The sequence below is a fragment of the Apteryx rowi genome, unplaced genomic scaffold, assembly GCF_003343035.1.
Source record: "Apteryx rowi isolate R43461 unplaced genomic scaffold, aptRow1 scaffold_214, whole genome shotgun sequence".
Classification (NCBI taxonomy): domain Eukaryota; kingdom Metazoa; phylum Chordata; class Aves; order Apterygiformes; family Apterygidae; genus Apteryx; species Apteryx rowi.
In genome coordinates this window covers 834,497-861,500 of record NW_020448464.1, presented here as the reverse complement: position 1 = coordinate 861,500, position 27,004 = coordinate 834,497, and the positions used below count along the sequence as shown (strand labels likewise).

The following is a 27,004-nucleotide window of genomic DNA, read 5'->3' as shown; positions in this document are numbered from 1 at the left end:
AACTCCATAAGCCTTGTGTAACGTAGCATGATTCCATTACCTTTTACAGTGTTTAACCAGAGGGAAAAAAAAAGGCAATGCGTTTTATTGGACTTAAAGGGCTGTAACCAGTAACAACAAAAATCATCAAAAATCCTTCAGTACAGTAGATGCAAGAATTAAAAAAAAAAAAAAAGTCCTGATTATCAGAACTGTTTCTTATTATCCACTGAAAGAGCTGCATTTAGAGAATTTGTGGGGTTTACTTAATTTTGCTGGGACTTGCAGATTTTCAGTTCAGTTGCAACAAATATTTGTGTTGACTTTGAATAAAACAGAATATCTGCAAATAAACTATAACAGTATAAATGTTTGACAGTCAAAGCTACTTAAAACTAGATGTACAACCAGCCATCCAGTTCCCTTTAGCACAGTTGTGTAGAAAAATAATTTGCTTCAATCAATACAGTAGTCAGAGGCTGAAATAACTTGCGTGGCTGTGGTTGTTACTTATGAGGAATATTTGCTATTAGTGCTAAGTTGTTATCCCTTCCCCCCCACCGTGCCCCCACCGTGCCCCAGAAATGCCAAGGTGACCCAGTACAGAAGCTACAGGACTCTCTCATTGCTGTGTTTGAAGGACTTTCTGCTGCTTCTAAGGCCCTTAGCGTGTATTTCGAGTCTTATCCCCTTTTCTGTCAGTTCATGGCTGGATTATAGCATGTTATTGTCTCCTAAGATTACTCATTTATCCTCATGACTGTGTTTTAAGGAAACTCAAGTTTTCTGTATCTAGCTTTTGTGTCATATTATCTGCCTGCAATCCATACCAGAGACATTTTTTAATAGTAATGGACTTGCTTACTGAGGATGAAGAATACATGCCAGTAGAATGATGCTAAAATCACATAGTGCTGTAAGTAATTTTTCATTTGATTGATTAGTTGATTTTGAAGAATTTTTTTTCTTTGAATTAAAAGAGAGGGACGCATTGTCAATGTTGAGCGCTATTTATTAAATGCTATGAAATGAAAAATTAACCTGAATTATTTTCCCCAAAAGGATTCACAGAGGCACTTGACCAGGTAAGATGTCTGAGGTTTGCAGATGTAGACAATTTTTAAGTATTTCTTTTCATAAGGAACATAAACCAGGGTTGGTTTTGCAGCTGCAGCTATGTGAAGCCCTCTTAGACACGTGCAAAGTTTGTGTATGGAATGAAGCCCCGGTCAAAATGCTTTTCTGATGGGCAGGTCAAGTAGTTCCCTCCATGAAAGAAGGATCTCTCCCTTCTCCCCCAGATGGCTTTCATCTTAAAGTTAACAAAAAAATAATTTTGAAAAATTCTAAGTAGAACAATTTGCCACTGTTGTATCAGGTTTTCATCTATATGTGCAAAAAAATCCCTTATCAAAAACCATTGTAAATTGAGCAGTCTTTATTGAAATCTTTAAAATGTTGAAGAATTTCAATGTAATTATGTAAACAATAACRTTTATTTTAGGTAAAAAAAAAAAACTGCAAAGATCTCTTAAATGAATTTCTCTGCTGTGTGCTAACACAACAATACAAGAAGTTAGTCTTTATTCCTCCTAAAGATATCATCATTTAAATGGTGTTTTCCACAACCTTCTTTTAATACTGGATGTTAAAAATCACACTAAGAGAAGCTTTCTGATAAAGCTCTGGAAAAGATTGTCTGTTCTGTGACTTGAGCAAAGTGAAGGAAGAGTTATTTTTAATCTGTATTATTTTGCACTTGTATTTCAACAGATAAGATTGGAAACATGGGCACAAGCTATTGCTAGAATGCCAGGTCTGTAGTATCTTGCCTTATATCCAATGCCTCAGTCAGATACAAGTCACAGGTTGAGCTCGTCCCCTATTGTTCTAGATCAGTCCTGAGTATTTGATGTAATAATTAAGGAATAGCAAAATCTATTCAATCAACAATATTACCTGTCTTGTTAACATGGTTACACTGTTTAAGGTAAAAATTATTATGGACTATCACATGTCTGCAAAGGAGCAGAAAGAAATACTAACAACAGTATTTATAGCATATTGTGTTTTAAACTATTGTGGATTGATTAACTATTCACAGTGTAAGAATGTAATTATAGTGGTTATGTTAAAAGTTTTTAGGTACTATTTTTATTATATGCATAGATCTTCTAATTTTATGTAACAGAATAGTTGTAAAATTAAAGATAAATCTAATCAGAGAAAATTTGCCTAGGCATTATGACAGTATTGTAAATCTTAATATGAAAACTCAGGAGAAAGTATTTTCAGAACGTTTTATAGACTTACAATATTTAAAATGAATTTGAACTAAGCATGGAGAAGTCGCTTTTGAGTTATTTGGCTCTATGTTACATAGTTTTGTGGTTCTCCATGATAATTGAAGATAACGGAGGCTTTAAGGGTCCTGTTTTCTATCTAATGTCCCTCTCATTTTGAACTAGTAGAAATACAAGTCTACCAGTATTCAAGATTTTTCTAGTTAGGAACCCAGATCCAAAACAGAAACCTTACTGTATGCAACCTTACTGTTTGTTGCTTGTCAAGCTAAAATATGAGGAAGGGAAGAAACCTTACTTTGCTTTTAAAGATGATGTAAATTCAAGTCTAGATGATATCTAGCAATGTACTGGCAAAAGCATTAGCAAACTAGATTCATAGTAAACAATCTGTTATATTCCAAACACTAAATAAATTAATTTATTTCAAAATTAAATGCATTTTGGAGCAATACTTTTCCAGAGTTCAAAAGGTATTCTGAAATGTCAGTATATACCCAGCTGAATAATTGTAGAGGAGATGATAGATTCCTTTGTTTCCCTTCTTAACAGCAAAACATATATTTGTCTTTGTGGTAGCTCTTGGAGACCTACCAGCAAAGAGCGAAGAAAATTATTTTTTTCCATAGAGTACCTTGGCTGTATCTCAATGAGACAGGCATTAAATAGAAGACACCTTGTAGAAATTTGTTGTCTCCACAAACTTTGTTTCAGAACAAACCAGAAGCTAAAGTAGCTGTAATAGACATTTAGAAAAATTACTACTGTTATGAATTGGGATTAAAATACAGCAAGTTTAAAAATGATAATTTTAGAGCTCTTCCTTCACTGTGCAGAGCTCCCCTTTCTGGGAAAAAAAAAATCACATCAGGGTAACAGTAAGCAAGACTAACTTGGTTAAAGTATTCAGTATCATTTGACTTAAAAAATTAAATGCATTCAAGGATTACAATCACTTGTGTTCTCCCTAGCTTTCTTTTTGATGCTTAACCTTATATGTGGGAGTGATTATAATAGAAAGTGTGTTCTGCATGCTGACTGTTAGCAAACCTTTTTCACAATAATGTAATCATTTAATTGATTAGGATAATGCTCAGATGATCGGAGAAGTGGAAGTGGATAAAGTGACAGTGCTGGAAAGAAAACAAGTTGAAGCAATCAAGAAGCTCTGGGAAGACCCAGGAATTCAAGAGTGCTATGACAGACGGAGGGAATACCAGCTCTCGGACTCTGCGAAGTAGTAAGTACACTGTCTAATTATAAGGGCAATTCAGACTTCACAAAAGTTACTGAAGAGGTAGATTCGCTCCAATTTTATTATCGATACCTGTGTTGGCCTGAGAAAAACAACATACTTTTAAGCCAGAGTAATAAACTAATTTTTGGCTTTCTGAACATACTCAAACCATTAGTCCTCCCAGTTCTGAGGTCAATACAGCTGGTACATAACTAAGTTTCCCTTGGGGAAAATCATGAAGAACAGCTGTACAAAATACATTGACAACAAGCAGGCAGGTCAGACAGTTCATAGTTATGTGAAAAGTTTAGGATATAAATAAGAATGAAGATGATATGCCCCTCCCCCAGCTTTCCCTGAATTTCAATTGTGAAAAAGATTGCTTTAGAGAGAACAGAAAATTACTTTCCTGTGTCTGCAAAAGATGAGTTGAGACGTAACAGGTTTAAATTTCAGCAAGGAAGATTTAGATTAGACATTTATGGTTACACATACAATCTGTTCCTGGGTCTTCAACCTGATCATTCTTGACAGATGTTTGTCTGTTTTATTTCTAACTAATCCTGCCTTGGAGCAGAAGGATGCCACTTAATCATCTATTCTAGCCTCACTTTCTATGAAATAAGCCACAGTTGAAAATTATTTTTATTTTAAATTTGAGTACATCTTTCTTTTACTATTAATATAGCAAATTGTTATTCAGACCTCAATTGTAATTGTCGGAGAGGAGGAATTTTCTTATTATTTGTAAGAGAAATCTTTTCTGAATGGATAAGCGGTATGTTTCTTCGAGTATTTTTGATTTTGGTGTCCAAATCTGAGGGATGATTGAGCAGAAAGGGGAGAATACATTGATGCTCTTCCTCTTTTGCCTAAAAAGGTTTTGCTTAAATAAAGGAAGGTTTGTGCTACAACACCTCTTACAATTTGAAACATATTTTTACACTTTGGGTTGTTCCACTGTTGCCTTCTAGTGGTGAGAAGAGAGATTGCAGACAGGAATATCAGGCATCAGTTCTGTGTGTCTGACTTGCAGCATGCACTGCTCCTTTATTTAGGCACAAGACTGTCATCCTAGATTTTAATTCTAACTATGAAAAGCACAAGTGAAACTGAGGAAGCTAAAATTAAGAATGACTATGCGAGCAGAGGGAAAGCTAAATGTATTATGTTTTATATAGAAATGTGTAATGTTGAAGCATCCACATTTGCAGTGCTTTCCATTAGTTACTTTTCTGAATTTTGTCCAGCAAACTTTCACATTTTTGTGTGCTATAAGCATCACAAATGAAATTACAGAGGATAGTTCTGTTGAAAAATATTATGGCTAGGATTAAGATTTATATTTTCTGTTCAAATCTCAATTCCGATGTTTATTTTGCAGTGATAGAGCAAAGCTTATACAAAATTAAATAATTTCATCATTTTGGGTAGGGGCTGATTTGTCTACAGAGTATTCAGGCAGCATCTCTTTTGACTGGTATTAATCAGGTTGGAACATACTGTTTTATGCCAGCAACAATTACTCTAGTCCATGCACAACTGGATTCCTGTCCAGCTACTTTTGTGGGAACACTAGTGTGATTGCTGACAGTGGTACCTTGTGTTTGAAGCTGTATGATTAATTTATGACATTTCATTAATCTTGTTTCTGTTATATATTTAACTTTTCAGTTATCTTACTGACATTGATCGTATTGCTATGCCCTCATTTGTGCCAACTCAGCAAGATGTTCTTAGAGTCAGAGTGCCAACTACAGGAATTATCGAGTATCCTTTTGATTTAGAAAATATTATATTTAGGTAAGACTGAGCATCAGATGACTTCATATACAACTGTATTAGGAAAGTGATTGTTGGAACTTCACTTGTAAGATTCTTAAAGCTTTTTGTATGTGCTGTCAGCCTCCAAATTTAATACAGTAACTTGCCAGGTGTTTCAAAACTTTCTGGTCGAGATTTACTGAATTTACATGAACAAAAACCTTTCTGAGTCCAAGCAGTCCAATTACTGTGTATTCTGAACAGCTAGTTTAATTAAAAATGCAAGTGGGGGGTGAAGAGTGAAGGTATTTGAAATAATGTATGAGTTCCTGTATGAGAAGATAATTTAATTCCATTTTGAGCCAACAGTTACTGCTGCAGCCCTTTGGAAGAGAGGCCGCAGACCTGATAAAGCCTCTCCCATGAACTGATGACTTGCAGTTAGATAAAGACAGGGAAGGGAGATGGAAACATAGAGGGAAGGAGGAGGGGAAGAAGAAAAAAAAAAAGTTTGTGACAGCAGATACCTCCTACCATATAATGCATAAAGATCTGATATTCAGTGGGATCGAGAGGAACACAAGTGTGCTCCTAAAGTTGAAAAAAAATCATATAAAGCACCTTAAAAGTACCTTATCTGGTATTGGACAAACTACTGTAACAGTTGGGCTTTCTGATTTTTATAAGGGAAAGCATATTTTTGAATTCCCTTGCAGAATTCTCACTAGCATCATTAGAGATGTTCTTCCACCAAACTAGCCATTTTGTCATGAAATTATCTGCAGTTAAGACACAGAATCCACTGTGAAAACACACTGTTGAAGCAGTATAACTGTGACTTTTGTTTTTTTTTCTTGGACATGTTCTAGGAAACATTTTAACCTGGATAAAATGTGAAAATATGTGTAGAAATTCTCTGCAAAATTTTAGGAGGTTAATATGGAATTACGATACTTTTGAGCATTTTGATTGTTTTTAGTAGTGAGTATGTAAATGTGACTACACAGGTGATTTTTGTGTTTGTTTTTAATTTTGGAGTATGCAGGGAACCAAACTGAACATATTTAAATCTGCCTGTGCTAAAACTTTCAGCAACACAGAAAGAACCAGCATTATTGTGCCTCAAGATGGCATATATGCTTTATGTATGTACACTAAACCACAGTGGAAGTTGTGGCACTTCAAGTCAGTCACGTTTGAATATTGAACATAACATATAAAGTTAAGATATATTTTTCATGGTTCAAACATCTCAAGTAGGCAAGCTATTATAAGGCAATTTGTTATATTTAAAGCATCTTATGAAAACAATTAAAATGCTGACTGTATTTATGTTTAACAGGATGGTGGATGTAGGTGGCCAAAGGTCTGAAAGAAGAAAGTGGATTCATTGTTTTGAAAGTGTAACTTCCATCATTTTCTTAGTTGCATTAAGTGAATATGATCAAGTCTTGGCAGAATGTGACAATGAGGTAAGAAGTCGGGGTATCTAAATTAGGTACAGAAAAAGATGTGTGCTTTTGTAAGACAGACAGCAGTTGCATGTATTTTATAAATGCATTTTGCAAATACTAGAATTACATTAAGAAGTTTATCAAGCAGTAAGTCCACAAAGGTGTATTAAATTAGCAGCTTACCTGAAAAAGTGAACTCTGTCTTAAAAGACAAGATTTAAATGTTTTAAATCATCTAAGTACTCTTAAGCCATGTCTCAGAATGTTTGAGGATCTGAGTATCAGCAATATCTCTAAACAAATAAAACTGCCTCAATCAACTGTAATTATTTTTTTAAATAATATGTGATTCAAAAACCTAAACATTATAAAATGTAGTATGTAAAATACAGTAAGTATTGAAAAATTCACACTGTAACTGTGGGCCTYAAACACTGTTTAAGAGGGAACTGACTATATTGATTGCTTCAAACACTGTTTAAGAGGGAAATGGGTATACTGATTAAGAACTTTCATAATGGCAGCAGATTTATCCTACTCTCTTGCACTCTTTCATCCATTTCATTAAAACTTAGGAAATCTTTAACAATAGAAGTGGATTGCCCTTACAGAACGGCTTATACAAGATTGTTTCCAAGCCTTCTGAACAGCACAAGTTAAAATATTTGGGATACAAACTAATTTTTAATTTAAACTTTTGGCTAGCTGATTATAAGCTCTTTGAATGTGAGTGACCTTAATAAAAATGTGAAGCAGACCATGCTTTTTTAAATATCAATCTATCTCCAGGAAAATACTGGATATAAAAACAGTAGAACACACTGTTATGCTAGATTCTTTTTGTCACCTTGATACATGCTGTGCACAAACCAAAGATAACAAGTTATGTAATACTGCAGCATCAGTATATGGCCTCTTCTCTTTGTGTATCAAGCTTTTATTGAATCATTGCTGTTTTAACTGACACACATTCCCCAAAAGCTCTAAATTTTCTTGAATATTTAGCACCTTTAATGTACTGTCCCACTTCTGTAGTTACAGGGTCAATTTTGTTCCTCCTTGAACCCATGCAAGTCCCTGAAATTTCAGAATTAACATATGCACAAATTTAAGAGAATTGAGGTAGAGTAACTTACAATCTAGCTCCTTCCCAAGATTTGAAAATGTAAGATGAGCTCCCCATCTGTTTTAGACTGCTGTCATCACCAGTAGCCAGATGTTTTAGTGGAGGATGCAAAAAACCAAAAGTAGCCAATTAGAGAAAAGCATGTTGATGGAATTACATTACTTTTGGTAGAGATTGCTTTACATCCTGAAGTATGAGGATGCCTTCAAGCATTCTCCCTAAATTCCTAAAACCTTTGAAAATCTAAGGTCCCCAAGCCCCAAGATCTGTTTGAACCACGAAAAGCATACTCTAACATTGTAGGTCCTGCTTAACATTTTTCAAATTGATTCAGTTGCTGAAGTGCCACAACATCTTCAAAGTTTCCTTTCCTCTTGTAATGCATAAACAACTTTGATTACTGTAAGTAATTTTCTTTTTCCTTCCACAAGTCTTGGAAATTTTGCCATTTTCACCTTAGAAATTAGGAAATAAGAAAAATAACAAACTCTCATTGCAAGTTTTTGTCCAGGCACTTCAGCCAGTAATGTCCGAATTTGTTGTTCCTTAGCTAGCTCTCTCTTAAAAGGGACAGCATGACCACACTTTATTACTAATATAGATGAGTAGATATGCTCTTGTCCTTTAGCTATGTTAGAATATGCTAATTTCAGGTATTTGACCTAATATACCCTGCTTCAGTTCTCACTGTGAGGTCAGTAGAGGCTCTCATTGAGCAGCCCAGGGTTGCTTACTAATTCATACAAGAATTCAAATAATTTCCATTACTGAGACTTACCTTGAATTTCATGTCTTATCATGCTATTCATAGTTGTAATGCAAAACTCACTGAGCGAGTGGGTATAAAACACCAAGAGTAACAGTCAGCCAGTGCACTGCAATTGTGCTTAGTAAAAGTAATATTAAACAAGCTTCTAAAGAAAACTTTATGATCTGTTGTTGATGTGATTTGTATATGCTACTCTTTAGAGAGTATAACTTAATTTTTGTACTTGTAGAATCGAATGGAAGAAAGTAAGGCCTTATTTAAAACTATCATTACATACCCCTGGTTTCTGAATTCTTCAGTCATTTTGTTTTTAAACAAAAAAGATCTTCTAGAAGAGAAAATCATGTATTCCCATCTAATTAGTTACTTTCCTGAATACACAGGTAAGCATTTATCTCAGAACTATGTTCACAATATGATGTCATATTTAAATCAGTCAAATTTTCCTCATTAAATTGAGCAAGGAGAATGGAATTATCCAAAATACTTGATATCTGTCCTGTGCTATGCTGTCCTTCCAAATAAAAACTTAAGTTGCTGAATTTTCCTGTAGCAGGGTTTTTTTTTGTTTTTTTTTTACTGGAACATTGAGGACAGGGTCTTAAGACATTTCTTGCAGCCATTCTGTTAGCATTGGAATGGAAAATTCATTTTCATTTAGTCTTTATTCTTATCCTAATACATATTATTTTCTTCCCTTTTTTGAATTAAATAAGCATGATACATTTCAAATATTATCACTACTAAGTGATGAGAAGCATTTTTTTCACCTAATCATCTTCAATTCAAGAGCCAAGATGGGGGAAAACCTGGGTAACATGCTTATTAATCTAACTCTTTATACGGTAAAAATCCACAGTATAGTTTTGCATTGTGGGTCTGTATAAAAGTGCAAAGTTAAAAAGCAGCCTGAATGACTTTCCTGAACAAATGTTACTGATACTACAGCATCAAAAGAATGAGGCAAATAATCACTGATCACTCCCATTACTTAAAACATTGTTTTATACTGCAAGAATGTATCATCACATTGAATCCTACAGTTAAGGATGAAAAGAATTATAATGATTTAATAGCTATAGGGAAAACACAGATTCATGTTTTGGCCAAAGAGAATCCTTTGTATGATATGTATTTTAAGAACAATTTGATTTCACTTACAGTCTTTGATAGACTACAACAATGTAGCAAACTATAAAAATATGCTGTATAACTTCAGATGTGTAGGCTGTTGTAGTAATTACTTTGAATCATATGGTTTACTTTTGAAAAAAGCAAGCTCCACAGGTATTAGAAAGCAGTAGTATAATAAGTTAAGTTTTGCCCTACCAATACATTAATGAGAAAATACCAACAGGGAGTATGCCTTTATAATTATTCCATATTTAAATATGAAATTAGCCTATTCAGATACTCCCATGAGGTTCTCTCCTGATGTGTATCTTTTAAATGTTCAAAAATACTAATTGTGCTTTTTGACTAGGACCTAAACAAGATGTCAAAGCTGCCAGAGACTTCATTTTGAAGCTGTATCAGGATCAGAATCCAGACAAGGAGAAAGTAATCTACTCCCACTTCACTTGTGCCACAGACACAGAGAATATTCGCTTTGTCTTTGCTGCTGTCAAGGACACGATCCTGCAAATAAACCTAAGGGAGTTCAACCTGGTTTAAAAGCAAAACATTTGTTTGCATCCACAAAGTGTGATTTACTCATAGTATAGCCTGCGTCGATACAAAGAAAAATCGGTGTCTTTCTTTTTAAATACTATTTACAGAAATGTAAGGGGGGGGTTATATTTACTGAAGAAGTATGGATTAATGAATGAGTTTCAAAGTTTACTTTTTTAGGGTATAAATTTAAAACACTATTTTCGTATTTCCCATACTAGTTTTGGCTGTGAGTTATTTTTCGACAGATGTTGGAATTAAGCATATTTAAAAGAATGTACATAACTACATTGCTGTCTAGCTTCAGGGTTTTTTTTTCACTTATCATTTACAGTCAAAGCTTATAAAAATTTTAGCAAATGATGCCTTACAAATGACAAGTTAGTGTTATTTTAGGAGGCTAGATGCTTTTAAATGTCTGAGCAATGTAGTTGAAACACTTGAGTAAACATGTTACACTTTTTAGCAGCATCTCTCCATAGAGCTGATATGCCAAAACCATTAATGTTTTTGGAAACATTACAGAAAATTAATTATTGGTGACTCTTGCTTTTTTCTTTGCCTTTTTGTTCAAGTGCCTAACACTAATAAAATATCTTCCCCAGTTAACAGAATGACAGATTAAGATCTTTGCAGGTAGCTTATGTAATTCATTCTTTTCTTAAGGGGAAAAGCTTGTCTAAAACATCAAGTGTTTAATAAACTTTCTCAGTGTTCACTGCCATGGGAAGAACTAGCAGGTCACCCACAAAGCTGCTGGTGATGATAAACTAGGCCTTGAATTCCTCAGTGTCAGTACAGGAACTCCACTTCTGCGCTTTTCAATTTCCTGTCATCGAGTTTCACAGGTAGTTTGGCATGGATTAAACAGCAGTAAAACCTCACCTCTAGAAGATTTCCAGCATTATCTATCTGATCTATTCCACACCCTGCCCAGATACAAACCTCCATTAAAGATGCCAGCACTTCAGTCAATTGTTGCTCGCTGTGTCAAAAATTTTCAGATCAGCAGCCTTGAAAATGCTTTTTACACATGCAAGACTCATGACAGTCACTGGCACTTTTTCAGCTAAGCCAGCAACACTAGTATTGGAGATTGTTTTAGTAGAACAGCCTTTTTTTCACATTCATCCTGCCCAAAAGATGTGGTAAGAGTCTCCTGCATATAAATACATTAAAATACAATTTTTCCAAGCAGAATTATAACAGTAATGTTTTTTAATATCAACATAAAATAGTAATTTCCGAACAGCACAGAAAAGCTCAAGTTATACTGATTGCCAGTTTGAGTAATGCCTCTGTGTACACTCAGCCAGCTAGATAGCTCCTGCAGCTCAGTCCTGTGAAAAGTAAGCCTGACCTTTCACTATCCATAAAAAATGTTTAATGATTCACAAATCAAACAGCCCAGTTCCCTTTTCTACAGCAGTACAGAAAAGCAAAGTATGTCTACAGCTTTTTCCATTTCTTAAGAAAGAGTGTTCAACCTATAACATTTGATTCACTTGTTAAGCTCGTTCTTTTTAGGGTTGGAACAAGCTCTAGAAGACTGTTCATACATTCCTTTAAAGTTTTTCTGTGAAAGAAAAGCACTTACCTATACCCATGTTCTACTTTTTTTGCTGGTATGACTAAATTGCAATAATCAACATAGGCAACAGTGCAGTAGTGTAGTATGCCCTGGAATAAGGTACAGGGTACAGTGACACTTGTTGAACTAGGAAAAACCAAAGAGGAGTAACAGGAGGCTCAGAATAATAAAATAGCTAGTTTGTGCATTATATCTTTCATGTCCATAAATCATCCCTACCTTCACTGAGAAAGGCTGGCATCATTTGAATTAACCTCATCACATCCTCAGCTGTGCCGTTCCAAACTAAACACTGTTGCTCAAAAAAAAAAAAAATTTTTTTCTTTACTTCAGAACTTCCAGTTACATAAAAAACAAGACAAAAAAACTTTTTCTAGGACAGCACATTTGATGGAAGAAAAGCATGTGACATGCCAAAACCCTTGACCTGCTTGGAGCCCAGTTTGGAGCCCCCCTAGGGATTTGGGGGGAAAACATCTAAACTCTTAACTGTTTCATATCCAAGTCAACATTTGTTGTCCGTCTGAAGAGCCCGTTGCTAACATCAGTTCTGAGTCTGGCTTTGCAAAAGGTGAGACTGCCACCATTTTACAGGCCCTGTCAATATGACAGGCATGGTATCTTTCACACCTCACAAGGAACAGTCAAAAATCAATGGTTAGGGCACTTACCAAAACCATACTTCTGTACATTATTCTGAATTTGCTTGATACGACAAGAAAGCAAAACCCACACAGGTAAAAATCTGGGTGAGAAGCAGCAAAAAACTATTCAGTTTTTCTGCCTTCTTGGATTCCAGTGTCCTCTCACATCATGGCTGTTCCAGCAGTCATGCTTCTGTTTCAGCCTCTGTTTTTTTGTTTTGTTTTTTTTTTTTAGGAGCTAGTCAGTTAAAAAATTAGTGGCATGGACATTTTTTACTCCTTGCAGGAGGAGACTTAACCAATTTACTCCTCTCTTCAAAAGTATTATAAGAATATTTAAAATTCTTGTTCCAGATTTGCCCTAAAAACAACCTTCAAAACCTCTTCAAAAAAATCCTGTCTGCTATAAGTAGAATTTTAGATATTTAGATTCCTCTTACAGCCACAAAAGCAAAAACTGTGATGAAGATCATGGTTGCATTTCTAGGCCAAATAGCAAAGTTCAAGCTCTTAGGTGATGTATATGTGTACTTGCTTATCCTGACCAACAAATTCCAAATTAACCCACCAGTAAGAATATTAATAGTCAAATCTTGAGTGTTTAATAGAGTTTTAAGCAGGAAAAAGGTGTCAGTTACTGACTAGTATGTTCAATTTTGGACAGAAAAGAATATGGCATTCAAGAATGACATAATCGAAACATGACAATTAGCTTTTCAAGCGAAGATAATTAATGCAAATGTGTTTTCTGTATGAAAGCATAAATATTCTTTGTAAAATTTTAATCTGCTTAATGAGACAAACATTGTCTTACACATGAAAAACTAAATATTGATAAAATCAGAAACAGCTTTTGCACCATATTTAAGACATTCTCAAACACACAATTCCTATTATTAGCAGTATTTTTCACCTACAGTTCCCCACATTTCATGACTCTTTCTGAAATGCATGGTCTTGATTCCTTTGGGGGTGGGGGGGTAGAAAAGAGAAAGACGAGACAAGGACGTACTTTCCACAGTGCTGAATCAGATTTCCATAGCCTGCACACAGCAGTGGGAAAGACAGCTCCTTCACCCGGTCAGTTCATAGTAACACATTTAAACAAAACACAGAACCCCAAACCCCTCCTTAATAGAAGCTGCAGTTATCAATCAGGAGACAGCATAATCTTAGAGCCCACAAGTACCCAATTTACTGAACAGCAGGAAATGTGCATTACTTCTCTGAATATTAAAAAGCACAAGCTGACATAATGATCAGAAGATTATTAATTTCTGCAATACAATCTTTTATCAGTTTCAACTCAACCAGTTCCACCTTCCATTAAAGTTTTGTGCAGGGACTCCCTGTTATGACCGATTCCCATAGTTTTCCGCAAAGAGAAAAACCTCTAACAATATGCAGATAAATTGAACATAGGAAAAAGGAAAAAAAAACAAAAAAAACAAAAAAACAATCTGCAATGGACTGTTAGGGACTTCAGCTACATATAGCCTTGGCTCCAGGGAAAGAAACATTTTATTGGTATTGGATGATTCTTTACTTCTTGCTGTATCTGCACTAAGGGTTCATCAGTTCACATGGAGAAGAGATCACCTGGCAGAATTTCACCTAATGCTGGAAAAAATTCCTGTAGAACTGTGCAATGTGCTGAAGAAACACTGCAGCCTCTTGCCTTGTACAACACTTATGTGATTTCAAGTAGTTCAGTTTCTAAGTAGTTTTTTCTGGAATTCAAATGGGGGAGGATCATGAAGGAATTAAAAAAAAACAACTTCTGAATTGTTTTGTGGAATATTCTACTGATTTTTGAAGCCAATACAGTGCCAGGAAATATATAAAACTCAAGTTATACCGGGGTTAAGATCTTATGGCATTGGATGGAGATATTTACAAACAAGCCACAAGATTTAGCAATCCTGTGAAAATATGTGGCTTATTTATTGAAACCATTTTACATTTTAGAATTATTAAGCAATTTGTAGATTGTAGGTCAAATTCAAGAACTGTGCTGTAAGTATTAAATTTTAACTACCAATATGTAGTAATACTCATCTTGTATTGACTAGTGTGTGGCATTTAATTTGTTATTTGCAGATACATGGTTAAAAATAACTTGAACAAAAGACCTTACAGATTTTTTGAGAAGTGAGTATATTTTGTGAAGTACTAAGGATAACAAAAAGTTCTGTAAATATGGCATTAGCTATTAGGAAAAAAGGATTTCAAAAGAATCTGGTGATCTGGTGACATCATCTATGATTTTCACTGCATCAAGAGAAAAAAAGTTACATTAAAACAAGATTATATGCTATCCTGAATTTTTAAGTCCAATTATTATAAGGACAAGTTAGCTTGTCCTCATAATAAACCAAAAGTAAAGACTAAAGTTTGAATTCTGCTCTCACTAAACTTGCTACAGCAGAGGCTGTACCTTGTGTTTTCAGAGACAGGATTTGGCCTAAGTTGTCATTTTCTACCTGAAAATTCTGAGTAATAGTAACACTGATTAACAGYAGTATTAAATAAAACATTCAATTAATGCAATATGTAAAGAATCAAGTTATAATTATGTCCAATAAAATAAAATTCAATTTCACTTTATTGAAGGTGGGGAAAAGGCCTGGGAAAAAATGAAAAGCCATGCAAATGGCCATGCAGCTGAGTGAAAAGAGATGCAAATAGCTTCACTTATAAATGTTTTAGTAATGTGTCTGGCATATTTTACAGCACTTTTCATAAGCTAGTCATCTGGACCCAGCGGAACTATTGGACACCATCTTTTATTTTATATTTGTTTTTTTCTTTGCTTTCATAGAGCTAATTCTAACCAGTAAGAAAATCACAGCTACTACAGAGAAGCCAAATGACTTTTCTCAAAATAAGTAAATCTAGGTAACAGTAATCTAGAAAATATTCTTCAGTAAAGGCCATGGTATACTTTTAAACACTACAGTGTACAGACCTAAATGCCTGCATTTTAATGTTTATTAAGATTCCCCCATTTAATTGCATATAAATTATTAATAAAAATTAATATTATATATAAAATTCTACTTTCTTGTTGAAAAATGTATATATTGAAATATGGAATGAGGCAGAGCAGAGTAGATATCTCAATCATCTGCAGCAATCCAGTAAACTACACAGTGGCATGACAGAATACCTTTCTCCTATCCCCAAGCTGATTTATAACCAGCCAAGTTCAATATTGCCAGGGAAAGCCTGTGTTTTTGTATACAATTTATGTTAAAGGCAGTAAACGCAATATCTAATGAATAAAAAAATAGGAAGAACAGAGGCTGTCTACTGAGAATAACAAAATTCACTCAGGACTGTATGGAGAGAGAAAAAGGGGTGAAAAACAGGAAAAAGATACAATTTACTCAGTAGAAAAAGGATCTCTAGAAAATCATGTTGTGATTACAAGCTGCAACAAGGCGGGTGGTGGGTAAGGCCTACGCTAATTTTTTGACATTCTGGATCCTGATGGAACCAGGACACTTTCATATGCTTTTAGTTCTCATGTTAAAGCTTTCAGTTAGCATACATCAAAATAGTTTATAGCAAAATAGCAAAGCTGAGGGAATTGTTAATTTTTTTCAAAGCAGGAGCTTAACCACAGCCATGCACTGCCATTTAAAACAACTCCTTCATCATTAATGGTTACATTGGTCAATCATTACTGAAGAGCACTTGACAAGATTTGAGAATCAGGAGTTTGTTGGCAAAGTACAGGAAAGACAAGAATTGGAGATGATAAACTCATCAAAACAGAGGGTCTGTGAAGAGAAATATCTAAAATAGGGTGAATTGAAAAGTTGCACAAATGGGAATGTACAAAATACTTGCAAGAGCAAGTAGAAGTGGAAGTTGCAGCAGCTGTACAGTAAATACTGGGGACAGAAGAGGAGACAACTAACAGAGTATTCAGGAATCGGGATCATGATGAGGCTGTAGATGCAACTATCATGCCCAAGATGTAAAATGATAGCTTAAAAACAAATTACAGATGTAGAGTGGTACTCAGTGCAGCTAAGGACACTACTCATCTAAGGCAAAGTATTCTATTATTTTGGCATGATTATAACCTGAGTTATACTCTTGGTACATGTTTCTTGTACAAACCAGTGGAGGAACACAGTCATTGCCATAGTTTGGAACTCACTTATCTTTTGATTCAATTTACATCAAAATAACAAAGAATAAAGTTTATGGGAAAATTACAATATTATATGTATTTTTTAACCAACTAAATGGTTACTCAACAGTAAAGACAAGACAAGTAAATTAAAGAACTACAGTTGCAAGTTAGCATGTCAGTCATTTTAGATTTTATAATAATGCAACAGCTTGCCTCTCAAGCACCACGAGCAATTTCGGAAGAATTAAAAGCCATAGCTATAAACATTCCAAACAATGGTTTGGAAAGAATATGTTGGCAGCAGATACTTACTACATGCACCAGATATTTTGAAGACTTTGATATGGGAATTTATTCAAAACTTCATGTAACACTCTACTGTTTCCTTTATTTTCTATATCAATTCACCAATACTATAATTACTGAATATAAGAAACAAGAAGTATCCCACAGCTTCAGGCTCTCTCTGTTGAAGTTCTGCTTTATGGATATGAAACTTAAAAAGTTTCATTGGGTAATTAAAGTTGATAAAAACAACTGTGAAATATTGTATTTATTATTTATATAAATTTGATTCTATTAGTCATTTTAGTTTGCTTAGCACACAATCCTGTGCAATCCAAGGGATATTTTTTGGTATACAACAGTGTCCTTAAACCCCAAGACTTCCTCAGTGAGTTGCAAGTCTGTTGATAACTTTTATTTAGAGTAATAGGGTTTCATTCACATTCCTGGTGTAGAGATGTATTAATTTCCCATATTATATGCTTTTGTAAACTGACAGAACTTCTTTGAATATTTCCTTGAGTAGAATATAAAAAAGTTTACACTAAAAATGATATTGTGTTGTAAATTCATCATCATAACACATTGTATTCATTTACAAAAAGATATTTGTTAATCAAGCAGCCCCCCTTGTCATTTATACACTTAAATTAGACTTTTCTGATCAGCAGTATCCTTCTTAGAACTGGAGTTGCAAGACTAGTGCTGATTAAGTTCACATTTCCCCAGATGACGAAATCTGAATTTCAGCACAGCACAATGCCTCAAAATATATGAAAACTGAAGACAGAAACTAAATACTGATTTTCAAATTCTTTCTGGATTTAAATCAAACATCTGCTCTGTATAATATCATAAGAATTACTCCAGAGCTCAATTTCAGTATCAAATGTAAAGAATTGGAGGTAAAACATATTCATTTTATATACTGCATTTTCAAAAAATGAAATCTGGAATTTGTAAGTAAAAAAATCCAACATGCCAAAAGTTGGCAGTATTTTTTTTGATCACTAGTTTTTTGGKTTTTTTTTTTAACTTAACAGCAACTATTTTTGTGACGATGATTTGAAAGTGATATATCAGTAGATTGATGCAACAGTAACAAATAGTTTCATAAATCCTCCTTTCCTCCTTTTTTTTGTTTTGTTGCTGATAATTCAGATAGTTCTGCATGTTAAAGAGGAATTAAAAGGTAACTTGTTTATTCAATGTTCTTCGTGTTGTTGCTTCTTCAGTGATTACAGTTTTGGCTGATTCTCTCTCACTTCTTCCAGTTTAGAAAGGATCCACTGTGAGGCAAAAGGAAAAAATAAAAATGTTTCCTTAGTAAAAACCATACAGAGCAACTGAAAATTTGACTGAGATGGCCAGACACTTCACCACTTCACTCTTTTCCTAGCTGAGTTTTAGCACAATGCTAGCAATCCTCCTGTAGATTATTAATTCCTGATTTTTGTGCATGAAGATGGAAACATTTAAGTATCATTGCCTGACATGGTGACACTGAGGACCACAGCTAATTAAGTTGACGGGGTCAATAGTTCAGTCTGCTGGTCTGCAGTTCAATGAATGGTATTTTATAAAAATTAAGGACATTGCACACAATTGTTATTAATGCTGTGCATTGGTCTAGGACTCAAGGCAAGTCACAGATGAGAGCCTAGAAACAAGGATAACCAAAGACAATGGGCAAGAATAGGTTGTGACAATGTGACAATACAGTTATTCAGAAATAAATTAATGTCAATTCTATTCAGTTTCTTTTCATGAATTTCAAATTCATGTGTGTATGGAACATACTGAAAGGGGAATTAGTTCCTGAGAGATTAGAAAAAATAAAGGGGACAGTGACATGGGATACATATATATAAAGCTTTCAAGAAAGATGAGTGGATTATCACAAACCAGATCCTGTGTTAAAGAGAAAGTGGGGTCCTATATTTGTAGGATCCCCTCCTCCCATCAGAAGTACACCCCAAAGGAATGAGAGCCTGCTTAGCAAGATGCTGAAGACTTGAAAGAAGACATGACTCTTCAATAAATCACTATATTCAGCCTAGAATATGGCACTTCTCATAGATGCAGAAATACCTTGTAGTGTCCACTGGATAAGCAAGGGGAAAAGTGTTCACAAAGTGAAGAGGAGTGTTCACAGGAGTCTCCCTGAAGTGCCTTCATACCCGTAACACTAAAGGGTGCACATTTCATTTTCACTCTTCCTAAAAAACTTGCCTCAGTGTCCCTCTCTGTGCACAAACACATGTGTAACATTTGTAGGTGTGAGCCATCAGTTAAAGGTCCAGAAACAACTCTCAAAAAAGCCAAAATTGCCTGGTAACTTTGTCCTTAAAGGTGCCTTGCTACCCGCACTTTGGAAAGACTAGCCAGATGTGCTTCACTGTGACAGCATTTTGCATAGAAAAATTAGCATACATCCCATATTCAGCATACAGATGTAATAAGATGTATAGCAGGTACCATTCAGTGAAAACCCCAGTCAACTGCAGCTTACTTGCATTCAGTAGGACAGCCCCTACAGGCCACAATGGCCATTTTTGAATAAATTTGGAAAGTATTCCTTCACTAAGACAAAGCCACAATCCATAGCATGTCTGAGAGTGAGCTTTCCTCCTCCTATTCTCATTCCCGCTACATTTGGTTTTCTAAAGTGCAGAGGCTTTTCCAGGAAAATAACCACAACAAACATTTTTGTGAAAGGTACATATAGCCTTTCCAGTTTTCTTTTCCTTGCATCCCTCTTGGAGATATTCCCGTCTTTCCCAGAACCAAAAAAAAAATCACTGCAAAAGAGATAACATCACATTAGGACTCAAGAGTATCAAAATAAGTGGTACTGAAGGGAGACTGCTTTCCACCTTGCTCTTAAGACCAGATGTTCATAAGATGATGTACTGATTTGTTTTTTGGTCTTCTTTCTCATTTAGCTGCAAGTGAATATGGGATTCACTTTCCACACAGTCTCCTGGACCTCAGGAGAGAAAAAAACACCAGGAGCTCCATACCTCTAAAGAGTACAGAGAAGTAAAATTCAGCATGGGGCCTCAAATATCTTGACGGTATTTGCAATGCTTCTTGGAGTAAGAATCAAAAGGTACCACTCAGCTCTAGTCAGAAACTATCCTTATGACGACAAAAGCAACTTAAACTTCCGAGCAGATGCAGCTTTTGCAGACTGTCTCAAAGCTTGATCCCAGGGTACCATATCCCACTGGTGTGAATATATAAAAGCCTGAAAGATTAATTTATTGTTTGTGAAAACAATGCGTTAGGTGAGAAAGACTGAGTCTAAACAACTCCGCTCCATCATAGTTCTGGTACCATATTTAAGCCACCTCCACTCTCTGCTGTAGTGAAAACTACAGCAATGTAACAATGTCAAAATGTAGAGATGTTGATTTGTATCACACATCAAAATGTGTGATATAATTCTTCAATCAAAACTGTATTTTGAGGAACAAAAGAATGAACCCTAGTTATGGAGGTAATTTATAAATATCGTTCTATTAAAATATACTATTTATTTCACATTCCTGATTGATTAGCTTCTTCTTAGCAGTACTGTTAAATCAGCTGTCTGACAGAGAGTTATCATTCCATAAATTTAAGTATGGAGAAGTTTGGTGTTGGGACCAACTGTTTCTGAAACTGAGTAGTGAACAGATCATTGAAATTTCCATTCACAGAAACTTCATATCCGTATCTACTAAATTAGCAGCCATTATGGCTGGCAGAAATAGGCAGGTTTATTAACTAACATTTTTGACAGAGACTGGGTGATAATGTGCATTATATAAACAACAAAAATTCTTATAAGCACCTACTTGAAAGTGGGAAAACAGCTTGTATTTCACACTGTAAATACCAGCTAGCTGGTCTGAAAAGCTGCAGATTCTAAAACCCAAAGTCATTAAGACAGCTCACCTCCAATGGGAAACAGTATAAACCACAAAACATTTTCTTGTCAATACTCATGAGGCTAAGAACATTTCTATTTCACTTACCTCTAAAGCAAATTAAACACAGTATAATTTCAATAATATTTTGAGTTTACCTTAGCATCCTCTGGAGTTTTAAAATTAATAATTTTTCCAAATTCTTTGGCATGGAACACAGACTTAACTCGTTCCTAAAAAATTAAAAAAAATCAGAAGTGTATTTAGTTTCTCAAACTTGATGAGTAAGAGGTTATTTACCATTAAGGCAGTTATGGTTCAGAGAGCAATATGTACCCATTACACTAATCTACGTACATTCACATGGCATGCATGCACCCTGAGAAGCTTTGCTCCTTGCCTGAAGGCACAGTGGAGTGGAACATTCCTGCATTACCCTTTGCCATGGAGTCCCTGAAGACTGGACTATAAAAATAAGCAGGAATGGAAGGCAGACAGTGGAATATGTGGGATCACAAAATCCAGTACCCTCTAAATTAGTAATTTTTCATTCTCTGTCAATTCATTGCCTGTGTGGACATTCCACTAATACTGACTTGCAAACAGTGGCCTTAGGGAGTGAAAACAACAAAAACATAGGCACTGCTTTGCCAAATAAGGTTTTCAACCTCCGATTTTATTAAATAAAGAGCATACTGCAGACATGTGAACTCTCAAATGACTGCTCTATAGAGGTTAACAGAAAAATGTTATTCAGCATTCCCTGAAACGGCAGAAACTTAAGAATTATGGTAGGACTTCCTCTTGTGAAAGTTCACATGCAGTCAGATAACCAGCTTGGGGGATTCCAAGCCAATATTACTCTGCTTTTCCTGCTCTCTGCAATAGAAATAAAAAAACTGAGTGAAGAACTGAATGACTCTGTTCTTCGCAGATACAATGTCAAGACTGTCCTGACATCCATGTGTAATACATATGAAGCTTATTAAAAAGAAAAGAGAAGAGAAGAGAAGAGAAGAGAAGAGAAGAGAAGAGAAGAGAAGAGAAGAGAAGAGAAGAGAAGAGAAGAGAAGAGAAGAGAACAACACTGGCAGGTAAATTTATTGATTCAAAGGCAATTCAGTCACCATCTTGAAAAGAATTTAGAATTAGTTCTTCAGGTACCTTGCCTTTATAAGCAGGCTCTGTTATCAGTGCTTGGCTTGCTCCTTTCTCTTTGCAAAAATACCAGGGAAGAAAAGATTTTTGGTTTTGTTTTTTAATGAAAAATTGCAACCAAAAGCAACATTCTGTAGCTTGAGCTGAGATGAATAAGTGTATCTCATTATGATTTTTATAATGATATAAATACCCCATTATACTTTTGAAGAACCTGATCACAGCAGGTGGAAAAAAAATTCCTTGAAGCATAGTGTAGGCAAAGAGATTGGTATAATATACTTGAATCTTTGGGACAACAATAATTTTGCATATTTTCACATGCAGACTTTCAATTTTAGGCAGASTGCATGATGGATATTCTGTGACCTTCTGAGAAAAAGAGAGAATTTTGCTGCATCACTATTTTCCAAATTATGAATACACCACAAAGCGGTGCATCCAGAAAAAAGAAATTGGCTGGAAAAAGCAAGTTACCATTCTGCTCAAAATGATCAGAGGCAAGTTATATCAGTAGTTTTCTAATGCTAAATTTCAGTTCCCTTTCCCAAGTGAATCTCAGCTAGAAGAGATGTCAGGAATTCAGAGCTCAAGATTACAAACAGTAACACAAAAAGGAAACAAAACATTAGGTTAGGTTAGGTTAACATACCTTGGCTTCAATGCGTAATCTTCTGCCATCAACAATGAATGGCTCTTTGGTAAATTCATCATAAGTGTACTGCCATTCACATGTCAGCTGTCCAAATGTGCCTTTTGTCACAAATAACACGCCACTAGAGAGAACAGAATAAAATTAATAATTTAAGAATTAATGTTAAAATAAAATACTTAAAAGGTTTCAGGTTATATGTTAAACCCTAGATACAGTGGTGTCATTCATTGTTTCAAAATAGTTCTCATCTAATTACATATAACAATCATACAGCATACCTTTTGAAAGAACGAATTCTGAAGGTTCACCTAACTTATTTAAATTACTGTATTTTATAGCAAAAACGTAACACTACTTCTAGCTTTATTTCTAGGAAAAGTTTTATGGACTTTTCATCTAAGAAAGAAGCCTGGTACTCCACTGCTAGACGTTACTGACTTTCCACTCCTATATTATCCTTTTTTCCTTCAGTATGCTAATTTACAGATGAATCCCACAGTTCCACCAGCTTCAGCCTGACCAGATTTATAACAAATCTGTCTTGGCTACGTAAATCACAAAACCCACATCCTTCTTCTCTCCTTAAGTAGAGAAACTACTATGACACCCAAAATAAGGTACTCTTGTGCTCAGCAATGCTGCTCTAAACAAGACAATTAGCACACTAAGCATGCTTTTCACATTTTTCTATCTATGTACATAACAGCAGACACATGAAAACAACAGTTACTGATCAAGAATTAAGGCATGCATATTTTGATGATACAGTTTCAGCTACTTATTATTCAGAGACAAAACTGTTTACCTTTTTGTTACCATTAACAAATCTGTACTGTTGACCATGGCATGTGCAATGTATCTGAATTTTGCAAATCTTCCATTTTCAATTTTCTAGAAGAGATAAAAATTTTATAGCTTTGAATATGCTACTATAAAGTCATGTATTCATTTTGTGCTCAAAATATATTTATCCTAGTAAGTATAAATTATAACAAAGCATATTACCACATACTTTTAAAAGGCTACTTTCATAAAGTCAGAATGTGACTGATCTGGGACATCTTATGTTCTTGATTATGTAGAATTACTTGGTCTCTGTTAATGCAGCTACACGAATAACATAAATTCTAACCAAATCTGACAAGGAACAATGTAATTTCCAAAAAGATTTCAGGACTCAGTTTTCTATGTATTTTTAGGGCTTTCCAAACTTGTGCTGATCCATGCAGTTTAGAATCAGCATAAGAAATAAGTGCATTCAAAATATATCTAGGGAGGACTCATTTCCTAATCTTTATGTGGAGTCACCTCTAAAACATTACTCATTAACCCTGGGATTGGGTCTGTACTTAACTCCATACAAAAACACAAGATCATGCACACAGCGAGATTGAATAAACACACTTAAGACAATGCTTAGCATGTTTCTGTATTTTTTTGGGTTCTCTTCAACTTGCTTAATTCATTCCTACATTTTCTGTGAATATTGTAGCAGAATCTTCTTTACTAGGAAATTGAACTTAAAATATGGATGACAGCAGATTATTCAATTTTAAATACTGAAGCTCTGCAAGTTTAACACGACTTGGCAATGTTAGGATTCGTGACTTTCCAAGCAACGAGAGACCAAATTAAGATTACTGCATCCCAGTTGGGGAGAGCAACATGTCTGCTTGCATGTTCCCGATCTGTTGCAAATTGGAAGTAAAAATAGATCAGTATGAACTAGTATGATTCAATAAACAGTTAACTACAAACACATCATTACAGATACCATAGCCCAATGTTTTATAAAAACATGTAGGTTAGTTCTCATGAAGTTAAAATAATAAAACCATTTAATCAGTATTCATCAGCACTGTAATGATTTCAATTTTCTAATAGAGATAAAAGACTAATGTTAAGGACATTTAATTAGGCCTACACTAAAACTGGAAARTCTGAAAGCAAACCAACAGAGAACTCCACATGACCTAACAAATTTTTTACMAAGATGCCTTCCTTCAAAGATGCTGATTATTTAGTGACCAAAATAAACAAGCATTTGATAACAGATTTCCAAAAGAGAACTTTCCAGAAAGAACATAAATAGCATGTCAGAAAGTTTAGATTTAGACTTCTCTCTCGCTAACCCAGCTGGCCTGCAAAATCACAACTACTGGTCATGTGTCTACCTCCATAAGTCACTACTTGAATTTAGCCCTGGTAAAGGGGAGAAAGAATTCAGCAAGAAAAATGGTATAAGAAATAAATAAGAAAGTAAGGGCTTGACAAACTGGAATTTTTTTTTCTCTCTTCTAAAGACATTTTTGGAAACTCTTTATTTGGGTTCTGTTTAGGAGTTGCCATGCTTCTGATTTGAATCTCTCCCTGCCTCTCGTATGAAGTAGGAGCTTGGACCTCCTTAAATAACTGAAAAAAAACTCTCTCTCAAACCAGCACCTACGATGTTGCAAAACATGACATATTGGAGGGTCAGAGAAGAGGGCCTGCTGTACAGACAAACAGCACACATGGGACACCTGTCCAGAGACTCCAGGCTCCTGGTCTGGTTCAATGTACGAATGGATATTCATGGTATGAGTGGTCTAATGAGACAGAAAGGGAAAGGGTGAAGGAAAAAATTGGCAGGAACTTGCATATTTGGGGAAATTTTATGTGTGAAAGAGGAAAGACCGGTGAGTAGAGATAACATTCATAGTTGTATTTAATGTGCAAACTGTGTGACAACACCAGTGATTTCTCTTACTGACCAAACCTATTCTAAACTTTTCAAAGCATGACCCTTCTCTCTTCTATTAAAAGAAATTGTAGGGGAGAAGTATTTAGCAACAACCACCACCACAGCCTCATTAGGATGAAACGCATCTTTAGTCATTCTCCTGCATCAAAGCAAGATCAACTTTCTTATGCTTTGTGTAGTGTGGAGGTAAGGCTAAAGTAGGGCTTAAGAGAGCTAGGTTACCTCTTTCTGTCTTTTCCTTAGCTTGCTGGGTTATTTTGGACAAATCGTATCACCCCACTGTAGCTTTTTGAGTTTATAGATGATGAACTGAGAATTACAAAAATTATTATGGATGTACAGTACTTAACTGTCCCACAGGTTGCAATCCATACAAAAACTATCTAAATGTCCCTCAAAGTCCACAGAATGTATTTCATTCTACTAAGATTCACAAACAAATTATTTACTAAGCAGAGAAGTACTGCTAGCATGTGGTGTGCTAAGCTTTCCAGAAAGTTGAACCAAGAACTAACACCTCCTCAATGTTAGCTCTGAGCTATAGTTTTGTAGACAATAGAGATTAACTGGGAAATAAAAAACATGACAAGTGCTGCACAGTCCCTCTGCAAATGTAACACTTGGACCTACCCTGATGCTGAGAAATAACAACTAAATATTCTCCCCAAGGATACTTCATTTTTTAGATATTCCTACCCCAATTTTCCAACTTTTTGTTACTTTTAACATTAGACTTGCACCTATCCATTATGAAATACCTCATTGAGGGATATCCCAATTTACTGCCGATAATTTTCATAGCAAAAGCACTACTGTGCTCTGTTACTAAAGTAGTTTATAGAACTCAGACATAAAAGGACTTATAATTAATCCTTCAATATAGATGCTTACATATTTTTTAATTTTATGGATTATTAATAATTAATGTTTGGAGTAAGACTGGAGTAACTCAGTTGGAATATGTCAGACGACTATTGATTGATGATGTAAAACCACTAAGCAATGAAAGGTTAAGATCAATTATTGCTTGTTCGATATTAGTTTCACTACTGTAAGAAAACAAACATTTTTTAAAAACATGTAATTTCCATATTTTAACATAAAAAGGTTCAGCAGCCTGGTTATGTTAGCAAATGTTTGAGAGTTCATTCACTAAATAAGGAAATTAAATGAATCTCTTGAGAAACAATACACCAGCTGTAAAATGCAGTCTAATCCAAGTACACACCTCCTCCTATTTGCAGATTAGTCTTACCTGTAGTACATTTATCTGTCACTGCAATAATCTAATACCAGATGTGATCATCTACCTAGAGATAGACACGCAAATATGTTCAGTGTCTTAAAAGCTTTTAGAGTGCTATCTCTGCATTTGGAAAGCATCCCATCATACCCCACACCCCTAAATCCCTGGAGAGCACAGAAGCCTTTGACAAAGTCAGAAACGGGACAGAATAGAGCGTAAGTAGTGGAGACAAATTAACATGCTACTAGTATGTGTGATACAAAAAGTCAGAATATGTTTTATACCATTCTTGAACTCATTTCAACTGAATTAATATAT

General features: G+C 34.9%; 2 protein-coding genes across 7 annotated transcripts in view; one reads left to right on the top strand and one right to left on the bottom strand.

The window, feature by feature from the left end:
• LOC112965401 (guanine nucleotide-binding protein subunit alpha-14) overlaps positions 1–10,306 on the top strand; it is an 86,841-nt gene extending 76,535 nt beyond the window's left edge. The window contains exons 3-7 of the mRNA XM_026064354.1: positions 3,368–3,522; positions 5,194–5,322; positions 6,626–6,755; positions 8,862–9,015; positions 10,116–10,306. Of these exons, the coding sequence (XP_025920139.1) occupies positions 3,368–3,522; positions 5,194–5,322; positions 6,626–6,755; positions 8,862–9,015; positions 10,116–10,306 (759 nt within the window). The remainder of the gene's footprint in view (positions 1–3,367; positions 3,523–5,193; positions 5,323–6,625; positions 6,756–8,861; positions 9,016–10,115) is intronic.
• A 2,811-nt stretch (positions 10,307–13,117) lies between these two features.
• The window catches only part of VPS13A (vacuolar protein sorting 13 homolog A), a 117,596-nt gene continuing 103,709 nt past the window's right edge, over positions 13,118–27,004 (bottom strand). For 3 of the 6 annotated variants that reach the window (XR_003253282.1, XR_003253283.1, XR_003253286.1), the window contains 5 exons: positions 23,503–23,588; positions 22,695–22,818; positions 21,043–21,117; positions 19,994–20,220; positions 13,118–18,259 (listed from right to left, as the gene is read on the bottom strand). Coding sequence is in view for 2 of the 6 variants with exons in the window: in XM_026064343.1 (XP_025920128.1) it covers positions 18,209–18,259; positions 21,043–21,117; positions 22,695–22,818; positions 23,503–23,588 (336 nt within the window). In the remaining 4 variants the exon portion in view is untranslated. Of the gene's footprint in view, positions 18,260–19,993; positions 20,221–21,042; positions 21,118–22,694; positions 22,819–23,502; positions 23,589–27,004 lie in introns of those variants that run through there. The other 3 variants (XM_026064343.1, XM_026064344.1, XR_003253284.1) reach the window with 2 other exon arrangements.